Source organism: Danio rerio, chromosome 25, assembly GCF_049306965.1.
Source record: "Danio rerio strain Tuebingen ecotype United States chromosome 25, GRCz12tu, whole genome shotgun sequence".
Classification (NCBI taxonomy): Eukaryota; Metazoa; Chordata; class Actinopteri; order Cypriniformes; family Danionidae; genus Danio; species Danio rerio.
Window position 1 is genome coordinate 8,331,985 of NC_133200.1, and position 23,725 is coordinate 8,355,709.

A 23,725-nucleotide genomic window follows, 5' to 3' on the forward strand; every position below is an offset into this window, starting at 1 on the left:
GATTATTTTTGGTGCAAGTGGTATTTGTAAGGAATTGGATGCAAGCAGAATACAGGCATAAAAACTGTCTCAAACACTTTTTTTTATTATTCTTTATTAGCATTTCTTAGAGCTGTGCCAAAAAGTCTCAGAGTCAATCCAGAATTGATTTCCTCGTACAATTTTTTGGCACAGCTCTAACCAAGATCACTGAAAAATACAGTAAAACAGTATTTTAGTTCAATTTTACAGTTTTAAGATACTGTTATAAAATTACTTTTGTAAATTTAATTTGAAGTGGACAACAAACTGTGATGTCCTAACTGACTCAGGTTGTTCATCTGAAAAACATTTATATAGATTGATAGTTTAATTAAATATTTCCTAAATAAATCTCATTAATTAATTTCACCTCTTTGTTCTTCTCCAGCTCCCGGCGAACCAATTCCAGCTCCTCCTGTAATGATGTCACCAGGTCTTCACGATGACGGGCCTCTTCTTCTGCCTCCTGAAGCGTTTTGAGCTGCACATGCAACTTCTCCAACTCAACAACACTGTGGCTCTCTATTGCACCTATTTGCTCTGAAAGCTCTCGGTTCTCTTTGTGCTGAAAGATACATAAATACATTGTTTATCAAACCAGACTCCTCTTTAGAAAGCAGTACAAACAGAAATGGAAAAAAGGAGACCTGCTCATCTAGTTTCCTCTGCAGCTGCATGATCTTGTTTTCCATGCCATAATTGAGCTTCTTGTAGTGTTCGACCGATCTGGCTTCAATCTTGAGTTTCTTGAGCTCTCTGCGGGCCAGCATCCTGCGCACGCAACACTGAAGATACACCACAGCCCGCTTGATGCGCCGATAACGCCAGCGGGCCAGGAAGCCACGCACCCACCGCTGGATCAGTAGAGCCTTGTGCTCACACACCAACTGTGGAAGAAAACCACAGGACAAGCTCTATAAAGCATTTATTAACTGTTTTACTTGCATAACACACCATTCCTGATTTAAACATTGAAAACACAGAGCAAACCATATAGCATCCAGCACAACCTGACAACCACTTGGCAACATCCTGGAAACTGTGGCCTACTAACTGCATAGCCAGTGTTGGATAAATTACCTCAAGGTACCAATTCATTCATTCATTTTCCTTCGGCTTAGTGCCTTTATTTGTCAGGGGTCACCACAGTGGAACGAACCGCCAACTTATCAAGTATATGTTTTACACAGCAGATGCCCTTCCAGCCGCAAACCAGCACTGGGAAACACCCATAGACTTGCATTCACACACCCTCATACACTACGGCCAGTTTAGTTTATTCAATTCACATATAGCGCATGTCTTTGGACGGTGGGCGAAACCGGAGCACCTGTAGTAAACCCACGCAAATCAAATTACTAAATAAATCATTAAAATTGTATTTAAATTACTTTTCTAATTAATTTGTCTGTAAAGTAGCTTAGTTATTCAACAAGTAACTTAATTACTTGACTAAATATCCACATAAATATTTATGCTTGGACAACTCATACACCTTCAAATTGTTACCATCAGGTTGCCGATATGGTGTTTCCAGATGCGTAAGAAATAGATCAAAATTATCATGTATCGTAACTAACTAACTAACTAACTAACTAACTAACTGACTGACTAACTAACTAACTAACTAACTAACTAACTAACAGTAACTAGTCATTCATTCATTTTCCTTCCTCCATTTATAAGGGGTCGCTACAGAGGAACGAACCACCAATTTATCCAGCATATGTTTTACGAAGGGATGACCTTCCAGTCATAACCCAGCACTGGGAAAGACCCATACACTCTCGTATTCACACTCATACACTACAGCCAATTTAGTTCATCCAATTCACCGATAGCACGTGTTTGGACTATAGGGGGAAACTGGAGCACCTGGAGGAAACCCATGCGAACACGGTGAGAAAATGCAAACTCCACACAGAAATGCCACCTGACCCAGCTGGGGCTCGAACCAGCGACCTTCTTGCTGTGAGGTGAACTTGAGCACCCGTGTCACTAAATATTAACTAATAGAAATCAAACTCTTAACTTGACTTTGGTTTTGTTTAAAAAAAATTAAATTTTTAAACAACATGGGCAGGTATCAAAACAAAAACGATTCAGAGTAATGACATCATATTTCATACATATCATATACTGGCATACAGTTCTGAAACATTTAATTGTTTCTTGCGTGTGCAGTTTTCGAGTTATTAAGCAAAATATTTGAATAATAAAACTACATTCACAATTACTCTCCTCTGAATTTATATATTACATTGTCATGTCACTTCTTATTTACTTTTTCTTAAAATATGCAAATGTCTTGACTAATGATAAATGCTCTATTGACCTTATTCTTCACGTACGAACAGGCACTGCCATCGGCTCAAAACTTCCGGTGGCATTCAGTTTTATTGGTTAAAAACTGGTCATCTATATCTCCTCATATTTTCCTATTATATTTTTCAACTTTTTATGTGTAGTCATTAGCATACTTGGTTCTAGAGCAAGCAATTTGACAGTATTCTGTGGTTTATAATTTCTAGTCATTTCTTCCATAGGTGACCAATCGTAAACAGTCAAAAAAAAATTTAAATAAGCGCACCTCCGTATTGCAGAATAATAGATGAACAATAGAATTATTCTGCAAAATAAATATGATTCTGCTTCTCTGAATTGATTTATACAGAACTGTTGAATTTTTTACAGGACTTCAGGCAAGTATGTTTTAAGTAGGGCAACATGGTGGCCCAGTGTCACCTCACAGCAAAAAGGTCCCTGGTTTGAGCCCCAGCTGGGTCAATAGGCATTTCTGTGTGGAGTTTGCATGTTCTCCCTGTGTTGGTGTGGGTTTCCTCCGGGTGCTTTGGACCCCCACAAGTCCAAAGACGTGCTACAGGCGAACAGGGTAAACTAAATTGTCCGTAGTGTAAGTGTTTATATCCTGGTCCTCCAGGTTGGAGGTTGAGCTTTGGGCTAATGACCCACCTCGTAAAAATTAGATGTTACGAAACACCAATATGGTGCAGATAAATATTAAATTTGATATAAATGGCCCTGGGTGTAAGTAAATATGTTTTAAGTAACTTTAATAAATTACCTAATAAAATAAAAAGTAAATTACCTAAAAACGAAAAGTAATCCATCACATTACTTTTTCATCAGAAAAGCAATTGAAATACTGCGAGGAGTTACTTTGTAACAAATTACACCCAACACTGTGCATAAAACATTCTAGCAACCACTAAGATAACATAACAACACCAAGGCATCTACTCAGAATACACAATATAAAATATAATACACTCAATAAAAATGTAATTGCTCTCTCATACCCGCTTGTACTCCAGTCTAGCCGTATATCCACGCAGTATCCTCTGAATGAGCACCGCTGCCGTTTTCTGCCTCAGGTACTGTCGTCTTGCGGCCCACATGCGCGTGTTCTTCTGGAAGACGACGGCGGCCCGTGTCCTCCTCAGAGTCTTACACAAGCTAAACAAAGGGCACACAAAACACTTTAGTCTGCAAGCAGTAACTGAGTAACATTCAGTCTCCATTAACTTCATTTCAACCAACTCCATTAATTTGCTAATTTTACAAGTGTGACCCACCATCGAGCCTGGTGTCCTCTAGTGTATTTCTGCAATGTTATGGCTGCTTGTCGAATGCGTAGGTATTTCTTTCGGGCGAGCCAGCAGCGGATGGTTTTTTGGATGTGGATGCAGGCCGTACGCAGTTTATCAGCCCTCAGCTTCTCCAAGTAAGCCACCTGACCAGCCCGAAAGAAGATCTTCGTCTTTCCAAACTGGTATTTATCTTTGTTCTGCAGAGGGAAAATAGAGTAACATTGGACTACTTAAAAAGAAATGTCCCAAGCTGGTGTTTCTTCTAGTTGTAGACACTCTCATTAAGGAAACCAGCCTAGTGTATCTTAAATCAGAGATTTAATATTATGCTATACAAACTGATTAGTGTAATACCTGTACAAGCCGTTCTAGGACACTTTGGCAGGTCAGCTTCCGGTCTAAGAGAATTTCTTTCTTTGTCATTAAAACTTGATAGCGGCTGAAGAACTCTTGATAAGTCCACCTGTCAAATAAGAGTTACAGTTGAATTAAAGGTACAGGATTTTATTTTAGCCACTAGAGGGCGTGTATTTACAACAAACAAAAACAGTTTGATAATGGTGTCACTGAGTGTGGAATCGTGGGAGTTGTGGTCTTTTTAAATCCTAATTTTAATTTACAGTTAAGTTATAAAACTCAAGAGTTGTGTTGATTCAGCTAATTTTAAATAAATATTTTGAACAAGCAGGAGAAATATAAATTTTTTGTGTATCACAGTAGAATGAAGTAATGGAAGCCGTGATAAGTGAAACAAGAGCCCTGAAGAAATCGCTGTTGAGAAACGATCGCAACGTGGCACGAAAGCAGCACAGCTTATATGATTCCACAGTCTAAAACAACTTCATTCTAATTAGATCTACTGTAGTGGGGCTGCAGGATATTGAAAAAAAAATGACATTGCAATATTTTAATTTTCTACGCTATATTGCGATATTGATAATATAAATTTATTTATTTATTCTTTATTTCCACATCAGCAACTTCTGGCTATTTCGTGGCAAAATGGATATATATAAAATATTACATGATAAAACAAATTCGTATTACAATTAAAAAATTACTTAGACAAATATATAAAATATAAATAAATAAAATTCATACAAAAATGTTTTTTAAAGTTAAATATGATTTTTCAGTTCAATTTTTGATAAATAATTTAAAACTCTTCTTGTTGGTACCTTTTTAAAAATGTTCATCAAAGTATTCTCCTATAAAGATTTTGTCTAATGGAATTTAAACTTCAACATTGCAACAAAATATGTTTGATGGTAAGAGCAGTCTGGCAGTAATTACATATAGGTGGTTCTTCATTATTCAGTAAATATAAAAATGTCAACCTAGAATGTCCAATTTGACATCTGGTATAGACCGTCTGATCATGCCTGGTCTCAAAATTATATTTAGCTAAATGTATTTCATTTTTTGGGGAGTTAATTTCATGTAATTTATTATTTATGCATCGTCAGATGAAATTAATATATCTATTTTCAAAGAATTCATAATTTTTGACACACTGGAATGATTGTGTGTATCCACAAAAATATAATAAACCAATCACAATCATTGAGAAATATAGCAGAGCAACGAAACTGTACAGAAAATATATACAATGCTATAGGAATTTCTGAAAGTCAATCAATATTTAAATAAACAAATGTATTAATCAAATGTAAAATAACACCATGTAGACTTCATCATATACATGCATAAATGCAATTCATTTTCCTTTTTAGTTAAACATGTAATTTCCACAAATAAGAATGTTTTGGTAACTTTATGGTTAACCGTTGTAAAAATGCCACAAATCAAGAGTGTTTTCAAATTCTGCTCAATAATAATACCGATTCAACATTGCAGATCCTGTCATGTGATTATTGCAGATGCGCACATGGCGATATTGATGCTGAAACGATATATTGTGCAGCCCTAAACTGAGGTGTTTTCATGAAGACTGTTTGATCATGTTGTGACTATTGTATTTTAACTACTGATCAAGCACCTGGAAGGGAAGCCTGCGGCAGAGATGCGAATGGTCTCCAGGACTCCACATGCTCTGAGCTGCTGAACAGCCCGATGGGGGTCCATCCTGGAGAGATGAAGAGAGGGAATTTAAAGTATATATGCTCAGCTTCATTAAACCATACAATACATTGTCCTATATTCGATATTTAATCAAAAGAAAAACAAAAAAGTTAAATAAGAATTTTCAAACATGACATAAAGAGATGAAGAGAGGAAACTACAGTGACCCATGTTACATAACAGTGGATTATCTGTGGAGCAGGCTTACTGACATGAAGGGGGCTTTAACGTCATTGGGCTTGATGCAGCGCACATAGTGAGGGGTGGTGGCATTCAGCGTCTCCATCAGCAGGTGCAGAGAGTTACGAAACTTAAAAACAGACAAATGACACTGTGAATTTCCATTAAAAAGATTTTGTTGGATGACATCAGTTATAATAGGGGGCAAGTGACAAACCAATTTTTGTCAAGTATGGCTCTGGATTGTATTTTATTTGGTCCATCCAGCTCAGAGATTAATTTTAATGTTACTTCAATTTGACACTAAAACTTATATGAATACTGAGGGGAAAGACAAAGGTAAATAGATGTAGGACAATGCAGCATTAGGATTGACAACCTAATCAGGTGCAACCACAGTACAAATGTATTGCTTTTAAAAGGATAATTCATCAAAAACTTTTAATACTGTCATCATTTATTCATCCTCCACTTGTTCTAAACCGGTTTGTGTTTTTCTGCCAAAATATTGGGAAGGAAAAAACACCCCTGACTTCCATAGTATCTTTTACTCCTACTTTGGATATCAATGGCTGCTTTTTCCTAACATTCTCAAGAGTGTCTTTTTGTGTTCAACAGAAGAAACCAAAACCACTTGAATGAGAAAATGGTGATTAAATGTTATTTTTAGGTGAACTTTACTTGTGAGAACAGTATTTTCAATAGTTTGAGGCATTTTATTTTATATTACCTTCTGCCCATTAATAATGCATTTATTAGATCAAATGTACACTAAAACTGTAATATTATTTTACATTTTAATTTTAAAGTAATTATTTTCTATTTAAACATATGTAAAAAAGTAATTTATTCATGTTCTGCATCATTACACCATAGTATACATTGTGCTATATTTTATTTATTGAATACAGTTGAAGTCAGAATTATTAGCCCCACTATTATTTTAATATTTCCCAAATTATGTTGAACAGAGCAAGGAAATTTTCACAGTATGTCTGATAATATTTTTTCTTCTGGAGAAAGTCTTGTTCATTTTATTTCAGCTAGAATAAAAGCAGTTTTACATTTTTAAAAAAACATTTTAAGTCAATATTATTAGCCCCTACAAGTTAATTTTTTTCTGACTGTCTACAGAACAAACCATCATTATACAATAACTTGCCTAATTACCCTAACCTGCCTAGTTAACCTAATTAACCTAGTTAAGCCTTTAAATGTCAATTTAAGCTGTATAGAAGTGTCTTGAAAAATATCTAGTCAAATATTATTTACTGTCATCATGGCAGAGATAAAAGAAATCAGTTATTAGAATAAAATTATGAGTTATTAAAATTATTATGCTTAAACATGTGCTGAAAAAAATCTTCTCTCCATTAAACAGAAATTGGGGATAAATAATAAACAGGGGAACTTCAACTGTAAATATACTGTATAAAATATATACTATATAATATATGATAAAAAACAGAATTTATGCTAAATAAGAAATTAACAATTTTCAAAAATGGCAGTACAGACATTTACAACTGTGCAAATGTTTCTTTGCTAAATAACTGTATCAATTCCTACAAAAAAATTGGTGAATAGTATTGATCATCTTTATATGTGACCCTGGACCACAACACTTAATTTTTAGAAAATTTAAATTGAGATTGATTAATCACCTGAAAGTGGAATAAATAAGAAAATTTGGCCTAGATAAATCTAGAATATGAGGGTTATGTTAAGACAAAATATTGAGGAAAATCTCTAAACATATGGACACATGCTGTCAGTCAGTTTGAATAATATGTAATAATAGTACAAATAAATAAATATAACATGCAACCATGATGGATTTTGGCTTTGTAGCTCAACTCTAACCTGCAGTCCAACTGATTTCTTGTGTTCCCTAAAGGACTGTGTAGAGCGTCCAAACTTTGCACGGCCAGATGAAGCGGTGGTGTTCGGAGCTGCAGGAGATTCTTCATCCTGGAAGAGCTCGAGCAGCAAACTGAACTGTGGGTAAACAAAACAGCCTTTATAACCAAGAGCAATGTGCTACTTATATACTAGACTAGTTGTTCTCAATTGGTTCCTTGTAAGTAACACAACCTTCCCCTGCTTTCATGGACCAATTTGGTTTCAACCCACCCCCTGAGAGAGCATAGGAATACAAAAATATATTCATAAACCAGAACAGCAGGTGGCGCTACATCCCAAAAGCCATGCTGAATCATAAATCTATTTTTATATAAGTCACTGAGGGAGTACAGAATAATATTTCGCAAGCTGCAACACGCTCCTGTTCTCATTTAGTCTGTGAGTGGAGCACAAGAGTGCCAGCAAAGTGTTTAGTGAGTTATGTTGAGGTGGACACACCTTGCTAGCCTTCAGCACATTAATTTGTTCTTCGTTGACGGTGTCTTTATTTTTCTCCAGAAATCCATCACACTGGTATTCAACCTGAAACACAAATTGAGTTATAATATGATAGTGACTCCCTGAACTCCAGTATGAACACTTTATAAGTGCTTATAATTCTCATTATGTACCTTATCTGCAAAGTGTAATATGATGAAGGCTTTGTTGGACATGCGAGGTTTCTCAAAGTGAGAGCTTTTCTTTAGGTGAGTGTTGTACAGCTTTTGTGCCCACGAGTCATCTGAACCTTTTGGCATCTGAAAGCAACAAATCAAAGGGGATAGTTCACCCAATAATTAAAATTGACCCACTTCTTACTCTCCTTCAAGTGGATCCAAAACTTTATGACTTTCTTTATTCAGTCAAAAACAAAAGAAGATATTTTAAAGAAAGCCATTTACTTCCATAGAACGAAAAACAAATGCCATGGAAGTCAATGGTTACAGGTTTCCAGCATTCTTCAAAATATCTTCTTTTGTGTTGAACAGAATAAAGAAACTTAAAGTTTAAAACAAGTAAACAATGAGTAAATGATGACAGCATCTGAAAGCATCAAATTTAAGGGATAAATTTTCACCCAAAAATAAAAATTGATTCCTTTTTAGGCCGTACTCACACTAGGTACAGTTGCCTCGAAACGGGCCAAAGCACGCTTGTCCCCCCTCCCGTCTCCCCCGACGGCCCGCGCTCACACCAAAAACGGGCGTCGGCACGTTTACGTCATCGCTGCTGCGCTGTTCAGTGAGAAGCGCTCTCTCACTCAGCAGCACAGTGGAGATTTCTCTAGTTATATTGTTTCAGTCGTTTGATATGCTGTCAAATATTTCGCCAAACAGTCCTTAGGGATGCGGTGACACGCAGTCAGATATTTTGCCGAACAGATCCACCACTTTTGGCGCTCATAAACAATCATAAAGCTCTGGTGCTGCAGGAATGAGGAGGTCTGCTGAAGGCGCGCAGCTGTCGTGCAGTGAGGAGTTTGCGTCTTTAATAAGCTACGGCAGTTTGTGTTCACTGAACAGTAAGAATGATTAATAAATCCATATGAAACAGTCCCTTAAAAGTCACGTCTCGCTTTCAGTTTCGGGCTTTGGCGCGTTTTGCACTCACATACAAGCGTACCGCGCCAAAGCCCAAGTGAACCGCGTTCAGGCACACCTCTTCCAACCGGGCCAGGGCCGGCCAAATGAACCGTGCTTGAGCCCGATTGAGCGCACTCACACTTCACAAACGATCCGGGAAACGGGCCTGGGCACGGTACGAATGGCATAGTGTGAGTAGGCCCTTAATCTCCCTCAAGTGGTCCCAAACTTTTATGACTTTATGACTTTATATATCTTTATTCTGTCGATCGCATAAGTCAATATTTTAAAGAAAGTCATTGATTTCCACAGTAGGAAAAACAAATACTATGGAAGACAATGGTTACAGATTTTCAGCTTTCTTCAAAATATCTTCATTTTGTGCTGGACAGAATAAAGAAACTTAAAGGTTTGGAACAAGCAATGAATGAGTAAATGATGACAACAGCTGAAAGCATCAAATCAAAAGGGATAGTTCACCCAAAAGTTAAAATTGACTCACTCTTGACCTCAAGTGGATCCAGACCTTTATGACTTTCTTTTTTCTGTTGAACATATAATATAATATTTTAAAGAAAGCCATTGAGTTCCACAGTAGGAAAAACAAATACTATGGAAGTCAATGGTTACAGGTTTCCAGCTTTTTTCAAAATATTTAATTTTGTGTTGAACAGAATAAAGAAACTCAAAGGTTTGAAACAATTTGGGTGAGAAAATATTCTTAATTTTTGGATGAACTATCCCTTTAAGGATATAAAACAAAAAGTTCACCACAAAATAAAACATGTTTTTACAGTGCATTCTTCATCTAAAAGATCCAGCAAGCCCATCTTGGCTTCGATCAGGTTGATGCAGGGCTGGTTGTCGTAGAAGTCGATGAGCGTCCATGGTATCTGCTCCTTCATGTACTCCTCCTGCTCTAGTTTGAACACATGCTGCAGGGGAAATGCTTTCTGTGAGTCGCGATGTGCTTGGACATGACTGAATATTATGTGAATGCTGAAGAAAAATGCTGACCATGTTAAACTGCTGCTGGAGCTTCTCGTTGGCGTAATTGATGCAGAACTGCTCGAAACTGTTCAACTCAAACGTCTCGAACCTGGACACAAAAGTCGAGGGTTCTTCAGCAACTTAATTTTTTTTTATCTTTGAGAGACACTTTTATTGTTTTTTAGGAATAATTTAATCTTCCTTATTATAAATATGAAAGTATTAGTTGGTATTATGGGTGCTCGATACTGGAAAAAATTATTTGCAATATTTTGTAAAACACTGCGATATTTCGTTCTTCTTTAATATAAATACACTACTTGTAATCTAGTAAACAATCTATAGATGCAATAAAGAAAAAAAAATACAACTGAAATAAACAGTGATTTATCATTTTCCAAGTCCAACAGTATTCAGATACACTAATTGAATAATACAAATAAAAATAATTCAATAAAATTAATCATTATTAATGTTACAAACAGTACAGTTTCTTATGCCTGAATGTTTATAAAATCATTATACAGTCACAGCCCTCAAAAACACATGCAAATTATAATACAAACTCAACCTTGATATTCTGCATTGCGACCACTGCAAATGATGCGATATTGATGCTGAAAAGATATATTGTGTAGCCCTAGTTGGTATACAATGCTTTATAAAATAGCCGAGGCACAAAAACCTTTTACTTTTCCCACCTTATTTGTAAGATTATCTAAGCTTTTATTTTATTTACTATGTATTTGGGACTTTTATTTTGAAATCTGGACAGGCTTTAAGAGTAAGAGTAAGCAGTTATGTGAAACAAGCGGCCCTGTGTGGATCAGAATGCAAAATGCAGGATATACGGATTATAATAAGGTCTGTTTATTTGCCTCTTCAGTTAGTTTAACGTGTATATCGTGAAACTCGCTCCTTCTAGCTAAAATAAACACTTCAGTCGAAAAAATTGTTATTTAAAAAATCTCAATTTGGTCAAATATTTGACAACTGAAAGTATGAATAATTGCATGTGTGTATTTTATAGTACACCAATGCATTCTTTGGTACCTTTATATGAGTAAGTTGTCGGTAATGGTGATAGTAAATAAATAAGTTGCAAATAATAAGGCACCTTTAAGTAAGTCATAAAATATGTCTAAAATGTCTTTTTTTGATGTTAGGACGACTTAAAAAAGGACTAAGTTGTGATATTGAAATTTAGGAAATCGTAGGTTGATCTTTAATTTTAAACTCCACTGTATACGAACACTTGCAGGCTGCAGTTCACCTAATGGCCACCGGTGTCACTAATAACATTAATAAATTCATTTTTCTTCGGCTTAGTCCCTTATTTATCAGGAGTCACCACAGCGGAATGAACCACCAACTATTCTGATATATGTTTTATGCAGCGGATGCCCTTTCAGCCGCAACCCAGTACTGGGAAACAACCATACAATCTCACATTCACACACACACTCATACTACAGCCAATTTTATTAACCCAATTCACCTATAGCGCATGTCTTTGGAATGTGGAGAAAACGGGAGCACCCAGAGGAAACCCAGGCTAACACAGGGACAACATGCAAACTACATACAGTAATGCCAAGTGGCCCAACCGGGATTCGAACCAGTGAGGCTTGCTGTGAGGCGACAGTGCTAACCACTGAGCCACCGTACCACCTCTACCTAATAACAAAGCTGATTAAATTCGACACACAACTAAATAAAGTATAAAGAAGAAGAAATAGCAGGAGGCTCACCCACCCATAGATGTCTAGGACACCGATGAACGAGTGCGGTTTAGAAGAAGTGCTCAAAGCCTTGTTGACCTGGCTGACGATCCACGAGAAGAGCTTGGCGTAAATGTGCTTTGCAAGAGCGTCCCGACCGTTCACAGCTTCCAGTCGGGTCACAGGTTTATTAAGGGTTTCCGTGGCCGTTTTCAGCTTTTTATGACACAACCAGTGAGCCATGGATTCATTTGACACTTCAGTGAGGTCACAAAACATGTCTAGGTGTCCGTTTTCATCCTGGGTGTGATGAAATGGTATTGTGAAATCAGTATAGTAGATATTATTCATTCTTGAATTTTTATGATAGCTTACAGAGATGCTGCAGCTGGATGATCCTCTCTCTTTCACTTCCACATTCCCCAGATGAAGAATGGCTGACAGGATTTGGAATAAACCCATTTGGTGTGCCTCGGTAATTCCTGGAATCAGCAGATACTGGCATGTTTGTGGTTGAATGAATAAACTAAGAGCATGTGAAGGGGCTCGTATCATGAGGAATTTAATTGGATCTGATCTGATCTGATTCAAGAGCTTTATGCACTATGAAAACACAGTCACTTCCGCGTGTGCTGAATGATCAGAGACTGCCAGTCTAGTCGTATTTGTATAATAAGGAGATTAAAATAAAATTATTTTAAAAAATTATTTAAAAAATGTATTTATGATATTATAAATAACAAATCAAATAATACTAATAGACTGAATAAATTAACTCAAATAAAAAATAGAAAAAACAAAACAATTAAAAAGGAAAAATAAAAAGGTATAATTTTAAACCAGTGACAATAAAATAATTAAAAAACAAAAGGCATTACATAAAGTAATGTAACATTAAATAGGCATTACATAAAATAGTGACTGAATAATTAGAAACTGGCAGTAAAGTCATATTTAGATAATGGGAATAAAATTAATCAATAAAAAATAATAAAAGAAAAAAGAACTGTTTTTATGATAATAAAAATAACAAAAAATAAATCTAATAATAATAATAATAATAATAATTAATAATAATAATAATAATAATAATAACAGATTAAATAATATAACTAAAATACAAAACAGGACAAAATAAGAAAATAAAATAGGACGAAATGTTTTTTTTATCAATTTAGTTTTAAATAAATAATATAAAACAAAATAATAAAACCAAAGGCATTACATAAAGTAGAATAAAATAAAACATAAAATAATTTAAAGTAATAGAAAATAAAATACAACAAACATGTTTAAATGCAAGCGAAAATGAATATATATATATAAATAAAAATAAAATAAAAGTATTTATGATTATATAAATAACAAAAACCTTATAATACTAAAATATTAAATAAACTAAAATATAAAAACTAAGAAAACAAAATATATATTTTTTATAAACTTATTATGAAATAAATAAATAAGCAATAAAAATGACAAAAATTTAAAATAAAAGGCTTTTAATTAACTAAAATACAAAATTGTAAAAAAATTAGAAAATAAAAAGGGCAATTTTTTAACTTCAAATAAATTTATAAATAAATATTATGAAACAAAATGACAATACAAAAACGAAACCAAAGGCATTACATAAAATAAAAAAATAAAAGACAAAAATGTATAAAATAAAACAGAAGAAATTAAAGCAATAGAAAATAAAAAAGAACAAACATGTTTAAATGCAAATGAAAATAAATAAAATAATTAAAAGTAATATAATTTATAAATTATATTAATATTTTTTTAATTCTTATTAAAAATTATAACAATGTATATATCATTTTTACAACAATTTAGAATAGAAATTACATTTTACAGCAAAATACATGAATTAAATATTGCAAATATAAATACATTTAAAAAATAAATATAAAATCAATGATGTGACCCCTTTTTATTATTCCAAAAATAAGTTACAGAGACGCATGGATAGGACCCTGGATTACAAACCCCACAAGTGAGATGAAAATCTAAAACGATTCATACCCAGCAGTGAAAAGGCTTTCCTTGTGGCCTGCATCTCCTTCAGGTCATTCACTCCCACGATGACTGGACTTCCGCCTTGGTTAGTGTAAGGAAAATCATCAGCGCTACCTTAAGAGAAAGACTGGTTACTGAAGAGAACGAGTCACCCTGAGGAGAAGTGACCGACAGATGTTCCCACTACAAAATATCAGCTTGCAACACGAAACCTACAACAACACCATCTGTAAACAGTCAAATAAAGACGCACACTGTAGACTGCGCACTTACCTAACTTTAGAGGTTTAAATTCAGGTAAATGAGCGCAGGCACAGAGCTGATAGAAGATGTGGTAGTTTCTCTCCTCACTTGCCTACAACATAGATTAAGACTTACCACACAATTTATATGTATTGGATATAAATGTTTTATGATACTGAAATTAATGACATTCAGACTCTTCCAATGAGAAAAACTAACCTGGAACACAACTCTAGATTTCTCCAGAAGGTACGTCCTCATGTTTGCTCCAATGATGTGATGTTTCCTGTCAAACCCGATCTCGATGTACTTCCCAAAGCGGCTGCTGTTGTCATTTCTGGTGGTCTTGGCATTTCCAAAAGCCTACGCACAGATGAAAAAGTCAAGATGCATTGTTTCCACGTAGTATTAAAGTGTTTAAAGTCCATGTGAAATCAAATTAAAGTTTTTTAAATCTTAGCATCAGTATGTTAGTCTTAAGGATATCGATAAGCTAGTGTGTTCCAAAACAGTGACGAAATGCACATTAAGAAGATGTAAACATCCAAAGCTTGCAATTTGTCACTTCTGCCTAAATGGATTGTTTTTATATGTGACCTCATACTTAAGTTTTTCATCAAATCTGACTAATCAAATCTTCTCTAACATGTCCCGCCCACTTCAAAGCACAATTGCTAAATGCTTTTAAGCTCAACCATTCTCATTGGCAGAGCGGTGTTAAAACCTAATTGCTATTGGCTGTTTTTAAGGGGAGGAGCTACTGTATGCCCCGCCCTGTCTTTTTTTTTTTTTTTTTTTTTTTAAATGCACATTTCAAAGCACTTCATGAGACTTTTAGATGCTTCCGTAGTGATGAATTGTGTCTGGATTTCTACAGTACTTTTCCAGAGACCTCAATGTGACACACAAGCACTACTGTAGTATAATAATCAACTAATCAACGAACTCTGCTGCCGTACCATGGCTACAAAAGGTGCAATGATAGTCCCCAAATAGATAACAAGGTAACAGTGCTGCGTAATATCATTATGCCTGCTACAGTCATGAGACGGCAGCAAAGTTCCTTGATTATTATGCCAGAGTAAGAGCATATTTACAAGCCATATCAACCTACAAAATAGCAATATTTAATTTCCCATCTGTCTCAGTATACAATTTAATCACAGAAGAATCAAGCTTGACCTGGGAAAGTTATTAAAACTCTTTTCTGAATTTTTTTGAGTGAGATGCTAATGGTCTAATCTGATTCAATTATCTATGCTAAGCTAAGCTAAATGTGTATTATATTTAACAGCCAGACCCGGACAACAACAGAATAGATTTTAAAAAAAAATGGTGAAACGCAACTCTGGGAGAGTTGTAAAATATTAATAACATATATAAATTTTCCCCTTTAAAGCTGTTATACCTCCATAATGGGATTGGATGCCAGGACTTTTTCCTCCACGCTGGCATCATCAGATGATTCGCTGACCGTGGCGAAGTAACGCATGGCATATTTGGCAGAAACGGTCTTTCCTGCACCCGATTCTCCACTCACAATGATGGACTGATTCTTCTCATCTCTAACAGGAGGAAAAGGATAGCATTGCAACATATTATTGCACATATTCTTATAAACACTCATTTTATCATGGAAAAGGTGTGTGTGCATACCTGGCCATCTGTTTATAGGCCTCCTCTGACACTGCAAAGATATGAGGGTCCATATCACCCATATTCTGCCCACTGTAGGCATTGATGATGTCAGAGCCATAGATCGGCAGGCTTTCATATGGATTGATGGCAACCAGGATGATCCCTGTTTTTAATTTCAAATAAAGTAATGTCAGACTAAGGTCAAACTTAATTGCGATGCTTTTTCAGACTCTTATTTTAAAGCTTTGCATACTGTATGCAAAACAGCCTAATCTAAGAACAAGAGTCCAGGACTCAAAGTCTACTGAGTGGTTCAGTACAGATGACACAAGCTCTGCTGCCTCATGTTTTATGGTTCACATTCAAGCTGCTGCACATGGAGTTTCAAAGTCTACAGGTCAATGCTCAGGAACATAATCAAAAAAGAAACAAAATAAAAATATTTAAATTATATAAAAAATTGCGCATAAAACTATCTATGTCTAGACTATAATACAATGATAATAAACAGACCAGTCTAAAACATTCTGAATTGTAAAGTGTAATAATAAACATTAAAAAAACAGAATAGTTAAGTCTGATCCAGAGTTTCATAATTTACAGGTCATAAAAATGTATTAAATTAAAATAATTAAATAAAACACACACACACAAACACACACCCACTAACACATTATATACAGTGTGCTTTAATTTGGTTATTTAAAATAGATTGTGTTCACATAAAATGTTTACACAACCATAGCATATTCATTCATTCATTCATTCTCTTGTCAGCTTAGTCCCTTTATTAATCCGGGGTCGCCACAGCGGAAACAACCGCCAACTTATCTAGCACGTTTTTTATGCTGCGGATACCCTTCAAGATACACTACGGACAATTTAGCCTACTAAATTCACCTGTATCACATGTTTTTGGACTGTGGGGGAAACCAGAGCATCCGGAGGAAACCCACGCCCCAAAAATCTCTCATTTAAATTAATATTTTTTATAGGATGCTTTACAATATTATATTTGTGCATATACATTAGATTAGTCAGTGCTGAAGCCAAATCTGGTGCTTATTTAACAAATAACTTACAATAATGGTTATAATAATTACAATAATTAGTAACCCAAATGTATATGTTAGGGAAAATATTAAACAGCTTTTTTAAAAATAGCTAAAATCAAATGAAACAAAAAATATATACAATTTTGTTGAAATATTCTAGTTTGTCATTTTTTGCAATATTTTGCAAGAATTTAAATGTATTATTTTTACATATCTAAATATTTTCAGTGACTAAAATATTATTTTAATAAATATATACGTTTAATAAATCTACCTTGTCCAAATACACCAATATACATTACCCATATTCACTGAGAAATGGATAAAAATATTCGTTTTCAAAATGGGGTTTACTCAATTACTCTCACTGTATATATAAAATATAGAGCATCAATTAGCCTCAAAAGTACTGCATTTATTTTGACATTGAACTAAACAGCAAAGTCTGCATTTAAAGTATCATCCAAATATAATAACACAATAAGTATACAATTTTTTAAAAAATCTAAACATAAAACTAAATTGAATGTGTAATGTCCGATTCAGTAGATTGAGAGATCACTGTTCAGAAATCAAATTAAATAAAATTGTAATTTAACATTAGTAAAATATAAATTTATTTATTTTTTAAAATGATAACATTTATTTTTTTTTAATGTAAAAATTATCATATTTTAGCATTAAAGGAGCAGTATGTAAGTACTGTGGTTGAAATAGGTATTGCAATCCTGGATAAAAACAAACGTAAGAGCAGGTTGCCAGACTGGACAGAGTGATTTAAACAGTGTTCTAAACAGAAGCAACGGCACCCGATAGAAGGAATATTCTCCATATTAAAAGGAGTTTTTGTTTTAACCACCACCTCAAATTGATATATTAGAAATGATTTCTATTGTTTGCAGCTGAACAACAGGACAAACTTACAATGACCACCTCATGTACACCTCATGTGCTTATTCAGTGTTCAATGTTAACAACGTGAATTGAATGCCATTTTACATGACATTTATTTCCATACTAGTGAAAGCAGCAGCAGATAGTTCACATTGTACAATGTAACCTGCTCACCTAATGTTTACGTGCGTAATATTTATATTATTCGCTAATTAATAACCTCATGTGGAACTCTAAATCTGCATCTCATTTCGGAATCTGCCACTGTCCACCAAAGGTCGCATTTCAGTCACGGACGCATTTTTTCAGAGCCTTTCTGAATGAATGAGTTAAATTATCACGGTATTTTTTATTTTTAGAAGAATCAAACGCTTACATACAGGACATTTAAATTTACTCCTTTCATACTGGGTTTAATACTGAATTTGTACAAAGTCAAATGGCTAATTTTACCAATCAATACAAGGAAAAAATTAAAAACAAAATAACAATTTGAAAAAAAAAAGGAAATTTCAATTTAAAATTCAATTAAAATAAAAAAATTAGATGCTTTAAGATCAATCTAGAAAGCAATACCACAATCATTGGTAAGTGTCGTGTACCGCAGTATGTGTAGATGAGCTTGGAGTCTGTGAAGCGGACCCGCAGGTTGTGCAGCACCGCAGGTTCATGAAGGTAACTGAGAGCGGTGAGGTCATTCTCACCCACCAGGATATCCGGGTTACGAAGAGGAGGAAGAACGCCACTCTTCAGGTCTAACTTATACTCCAACTCCTGCAAAAAAGTTCAGATGAGGATAATGTAATGAAGAAAGTTGCTCAACATACAAGTACAACCCTCACAAATCTATCTTTTAAATTCATATTTTTAATATGAAGCTATAAAATATTATATTTGTGCAGATACAATAGATTAGTCAGTACTGAAGCCAAATCTGGAGCTTATCAAACGAAATACCTTACGATAATGGTCCAAAATTAGTACAGCCAAATTTTTATGTTGGGGAAAGATATTAAATAAAAAAATGTAAAAAGAGCAAAATTCAAGAGGAACAAAAAAACTGGTTTACAATTTTATTGAAATTTTGTAGTTTGTATTTTTTCCCCACATCTTGCATGAAATTGTATTATTTTTCTGCTTCTAAAGATGTTCAGTGAGTAAAATATAATTTTAAAAAATATATTCATTTAATACATCTCTTTTGTTCAAGTGCACCAAAATATATGACCTATATTCACTGATAAAAATATTCATGTTCAAAATGGCGTACACTTATTTATGTTGAGCACTGTAGCCTTGACCCATAAGCTTCCACTGTACGAGCATGACTGTAATTCCAACATTTTAGTCAGTAGAGCTTTACGTTTATCAAATTTAACCTCATCAGATCATATGGTGAATATGTGCAGATTAAACACCGGTGTGTTATGGGTAAAACATGTGCTTTTAGTATCACTCAAACATTTGCTGAACAGAAATGAAAGTACCTCAGGAAAACCACAAGCTAACCTTGTAAAGATTTAGGTCTGGTGACCTTACATCCATTTAACGTTTCACCACTTTTAAACAGTGACGAAAAATAAATGGAAACAGTTTCTGAAATGGGAGCTCCACACCCATTATTTTTCCTACAGCGTCTCTGTCTGACTCAAACCTGACTCAAACTATCCACAAACACTGTAATTCTCCTGGGCCTGTTCTTACAAAGCTGTTCATTTACCACTGAGTTTCTAAAGAGCAGTCAAAGTTTTTACCTCAAGAGTTTCTCTTAAAAGCTGTTTACAAATCTGCAGAGACAAACTTTTACTGAGTAATAGAGAGAAGTCTTTAAGGGACAGTTCACCCAAAAATAAATATTCTGTCATCATTTACTCATCTTCCACTTCAAGGTACAAACTGTTTTCTGTTGAACACAAAGGAAGATATTATGAAGAATGCTGGAGAATACAGCCATTGATTGCCATCGATCATCGTTTTTAATTACTACTACGGATATCAACAGTTGCTTTATGCAACATTCTTCAAAATATATTCTTTTTAAGAACAAAAGAAACTCCTGAGAGTGTAAATAAATTAGGAATTTTTCATTTTTGTGTGACTATCCGTTTACGTTGAGATGAGGGTGGGGTTTACTTTGATGCCGGTTTATTAACTATGCACACAGCATTTGGACAACAGGGGAGGGGTCTCTGTCATTTTCCTTCGGCTTAGTCCCTTTATTCATCAGGGGTCGCCACAGTGGAATGAACCGCCAACTATTCCGGCACAAGTTTTACACAGCGGATGTCCTTCCAACTGGAATCCAGTGCTGGGAAACATCCATACACACACACTCATACACTAAGGCCAATTTAGTTTATTCAATTCACCTATAGCGCATGTCTTTGGACTGTGGGAGCAACTGGAGGAAACACACACCAGCACGGGGAGAACATCCAAACTCTAGAAATGCCAAATGGCTCAGTCAGGACTAGTGACTTTCTGAAGACACCGTGCCACCCTGTCAGAGATTCATTCACAGAAATATGGTAGAGTGCGATATTATGTGGCCATATTCAAGTTTATTTCAAAATAAAAATGCTGCTACATCCAAATAAAGATTTTAAAATGCAAGTCTAACTAAATGTGCATGTGCAAGTTTATGTTTAGCTACTTTTCAACCTTTGACTTGTGTGTATTTTGTAAACAATTAGCATATATGCTAATGATAACATGCAAGGAACTCACTTTTTTGCCCAACTTGTGAATGAAAAACATGAATATACTGCCCCAATGGGATTAAGACAATACGTTTTTAAAGCTCACTATCAAGTGTTTCTAATATGTTTACATTCCTCAGCAGATTTTCCACATTTAGGATAGTAGAAGTAGTAGACAAATCTTTTTATTGAACTTTTAAACAGAGCAACTCAAACATACACAAGAACAAGGTACATAAAAAATGGAAAACAAATACAAGGTGAAATAATATTAATTAAAAAGAAAAAGGTAAAAGGCACAAAAAAACAAACAAAAAAAAGATTTAGGGGTGGGTAGAGCTTACAATTCAAGTATTTGGAATAAATCTGTTCTCAAAATATGACAGGAAGGGTCTCCAAACTTTGAAGAAACTATTACTTGAGCCCTGGGTGCTATATTTGAGTTTTTCAAGCTTTAGATCCGCCATGACAATTTGTACCCATTTAGTATGTGTTGGTGGTTTAGTTGACTTCCACTGCAAAAGTATAAGTCTTCGGGCCAACAAAGAAGAGAATGCTAGTGCATTTAATTGACCTGCTGGTAGTGTAAGGTTTTCAGGTGTCACACCAAATATTGTCATTACTGGATCTGGTTATCTCCTTTTCACATATATAAGAAAAAGTCTCAAACGCCGCAGTCCAAAATGGTCTTAGGGATGAACATGTCCAGAACATATGACCTAAGGTGGCCTCATCTTTCTGGCACCTAGAGCATGTTGGGTCAATTTCTGGAAATATTCTTGACAATTTTCTTTTAGAAAAGTGCAGCCTGTTAATTATCTTAAATTGTAATAAACTGTGTTTGACGCAAATAGATGTTGAGGGAATTTGCTTAATTGTTGATTGCCAGACTGTCTCTGGAACTGTATTTCCTAAGTCATCTTCCCACTGTTTCTTTAGAAAATCTAGAGATGGTGCAGTTGCTCTTTGAATCAGACTGTATACTTTTGATATCAGACCACCCTCAAATGCACTTAGATCAAAGATCTCCTCAATCCAGCTACTTATGGGAGGAGCTGAAAGTGTATTAATATACCTTTTTACAAGACTTCTTACCTGTAGATATCTGAAGAAATTTGCTCATTTAGGATAGTTTGTAATTTTCACCCCAAAATGAAACATGAAGCACTAAAATTACCACAAAAGAAGATTTGACAGAATGTTAGAAACTGGAAGCCACTCACTCCATTGACTGTTTGTTTTTCCTACTAACATTAAAAAATAATTTTGTGTAACAGAAAAAAGAAACTCATAAAAGTGTGGAACCACTTTAAGTGCGAGTGAACAGAACATTTTTATTTTTGGGAGAACTGTCCCTTTAAGAGGGGGCGGTTAGGACGACTCTAAGAGCCCAAGCTATTTTGCGGCCACCAGAGATCCTATTAGGGGTCCCCCGCAGTCAACACACACCCCTCCGCTTTTCAAATTTATCCGCTAATGAACCAACCACGCATTTGAGAGCTAATTATAGCACTAAAACAATTTTTTTTAAAAACTCTTCAAGCAAAAATGTAGGACTTCTAAATTTAAAACTGACACTTTTGTTATTTTTAAGATTTTCTATTAAATCTGCATGTTATGAGCTACTTTTAGCATAAAAGGGGGTCTATTTTTCATTATAAATGGTTTTAACACAGTTGTGTGGCAACAGTGTGTGAATATAGGCAGTCTCTAATGATAAAAATAATTAACTCTATTATTTATAAATTAATCATGCTTCACAAAAACAGCCTGCACAAACACTTTAATTGGCATTCTTCGATTGTACGTGTCATCAGAGGGAGAAACCCCGCCCATTAGTGTCCATGCTTATGGTTTCTCCCTCATAAGCATAGACAGCCCTGAGTGAGAAGCAGCCATCTGCCATTAGGGTTTTGAATCTGCTACTGTGCTGACACAAAGACATGTGTAGCTCCGCCTATCATATTTCAATTTAAAGTGACAGTCACCAAAAAGGCACAATTTGGATCTAAGCGTAAAATGGGCAGTTTCAAATAGTTTTAAAACACCATTTCTGAGGAATTTTGAGCTGAAACATCACAAACACACTGTGGGATATCAGAGACTTGTTTTACATCTTGTAAACAAGGGGCATAATAGGTGCAATTTAAGATGTTCCAGGTCTAGATCCTTTTTCTAATCATGTTTTTTGTATCTTAACCTTTAGATTAGATGCCAAACTAGCTGAAGAGTGCGAAAGTCTCACCGTCTCATCCTCCAGCAGTAGGTGCAGGACAGGATCTCCAGGTCTGTAGTCTCTGCTGAGCTCTGCTGATCTCCACACCTCTGCAGGGTCTGGGATCCAGACTCGGGCCAACTGCAGGCAAACATCAAGTTAGTCTAAATATCAGTGGCATTCAAACACAGATGTAAAATGATCTAATTTATGCAACTGATATAATGATTATTATATATAATATCTCATTGATTTACTATAGCAATCAACAATAAACTCAATGGGTTTCATTTGAACTGCAGCTTCTTTTGTTTTGTTTTCTTTTAACTTTAATAAAACTGCATTAAATATTTAAATAAATGCATTCACCTTTAAAACAAAACAGTATCTATTTTGTCTAGTTTTACTCTTAAATATTTCCTAAATTTAAAGTGACAAATCTCTCTATAATATATTTGATTTTCTTTCAACTTTTATCAAGTATCTGAGAGGTCAATACATTCATATTTCTGTCATGTAATTAACTTTTCATTTTCTTTCAGCTTTACCAAATACATACAAGTAAACATGTTCAAACTGAAATACTATTAAGCCTCTGTGAATCTCCAAACAAACCAGGAAAGCTGCTGTGCGCTTGGTCTGTCTGGATCACATTTGGCTTCACATGTTTCCATTGCACAGATGTGAAAGTAGCAGGAATTAAACTCTCATACCTTCGAGTAAAGCTCCGGCGCTGCCATTGAGCTCTGCCTGATCTCCCGCTACTCCAAAAACATGACAACCCCAGCCATTTAGACAAAAGCACACATTGAGAAACGCCGAAGTTTCTGCAATCTCTCGGCTGCTGGTGTGGAAGTGTGACAGGCGCC

General features: G+C 35.0%; 1 protein-coding gene across 3 annotated transcripts in view; it reads right to left on the reverse strand.

Annotated features, from left to right (window-relative positions):
- Positions 1-23,725, reverse strand: part of myo5ab (myosin VAb) — a 38,403-nt gene extending 14,678 nt beyond the window's left edge. The window contains exons 1-22 of one of the 3 annotated variants that reach the window (XM_073942736.1): positions 23,570-23,725; positions 22,887-22,997; positions 18,545-18,716; positions 16,012-16,156; positions 15,764-15,920; positions 14,575-14,718; positions 14,386-14,467; positions 14,119-14,222; positions 12,466-12,572; positions 12,125-12,390; positions 10,397-10,478; positions 10,174-10,314; positions 8,429-8,554; positions 8,256-8,339; positions 7,758-7,892; positions 5,927-6,024; positions 5,632-5,718; positions 3,987-4,095; positions 3,618-3,829; positions 3,342-3,498; positions 669-908; positions 392-586 (exon numbers count right to left, since the gene is read on the reverse strand). In XM_073942736.1, coding sequence (XP_073798837.1) covers positions 392-586; positions 669-908; positions 3,342-3,498; positions 3,618-3,829; positions 3,987-4,095; positions 5,632-5,718; positions 5,927-6,024; positions 7,758-7,892; positions 8,256-8,339; positions 8,429-8,554; positions 10,174-10,314; positions 10,397-10,478; positions 12,125-12,390; positions 12,466-12,572; positions 14,119-14,152 — 2,073 coding nt within the window. In that variant the 5' untranslated portion in view covers positions 14,153-14,222; positions 14,386-14,467; positions 14,575-14,718; ... (3 more) ...; positions 22,887-22,997; positions 23,570-23,725. Of the gene's footprint in view, positions 1-391; positions 587-668; positions 909-3,341; positions 3,499-3,617; positions 3,830-3,986; positions 4,096-5,631; positions 5,719-5,926; positions 6,025-7,757; positions 7,893-8,255; positions 8,340-8,428; positions 8,555-10,173; positions 10,315-10,396; positions 10,479-12,124; positions 12,391-12,465; positions 12,573-14,118; positions 14,227-14,381; positions 14,468-14,574; positions 14,719-15,763; positions 15,921-16,011; positions 16,157-18,544; positions 18,717-22,886; positions 22,998-23,569 lie in introns of all 3 variants that reach the window. The other 2 variants (XM_009297774.5, XM_068217487.2) reach the window with 2 other exon arrangements.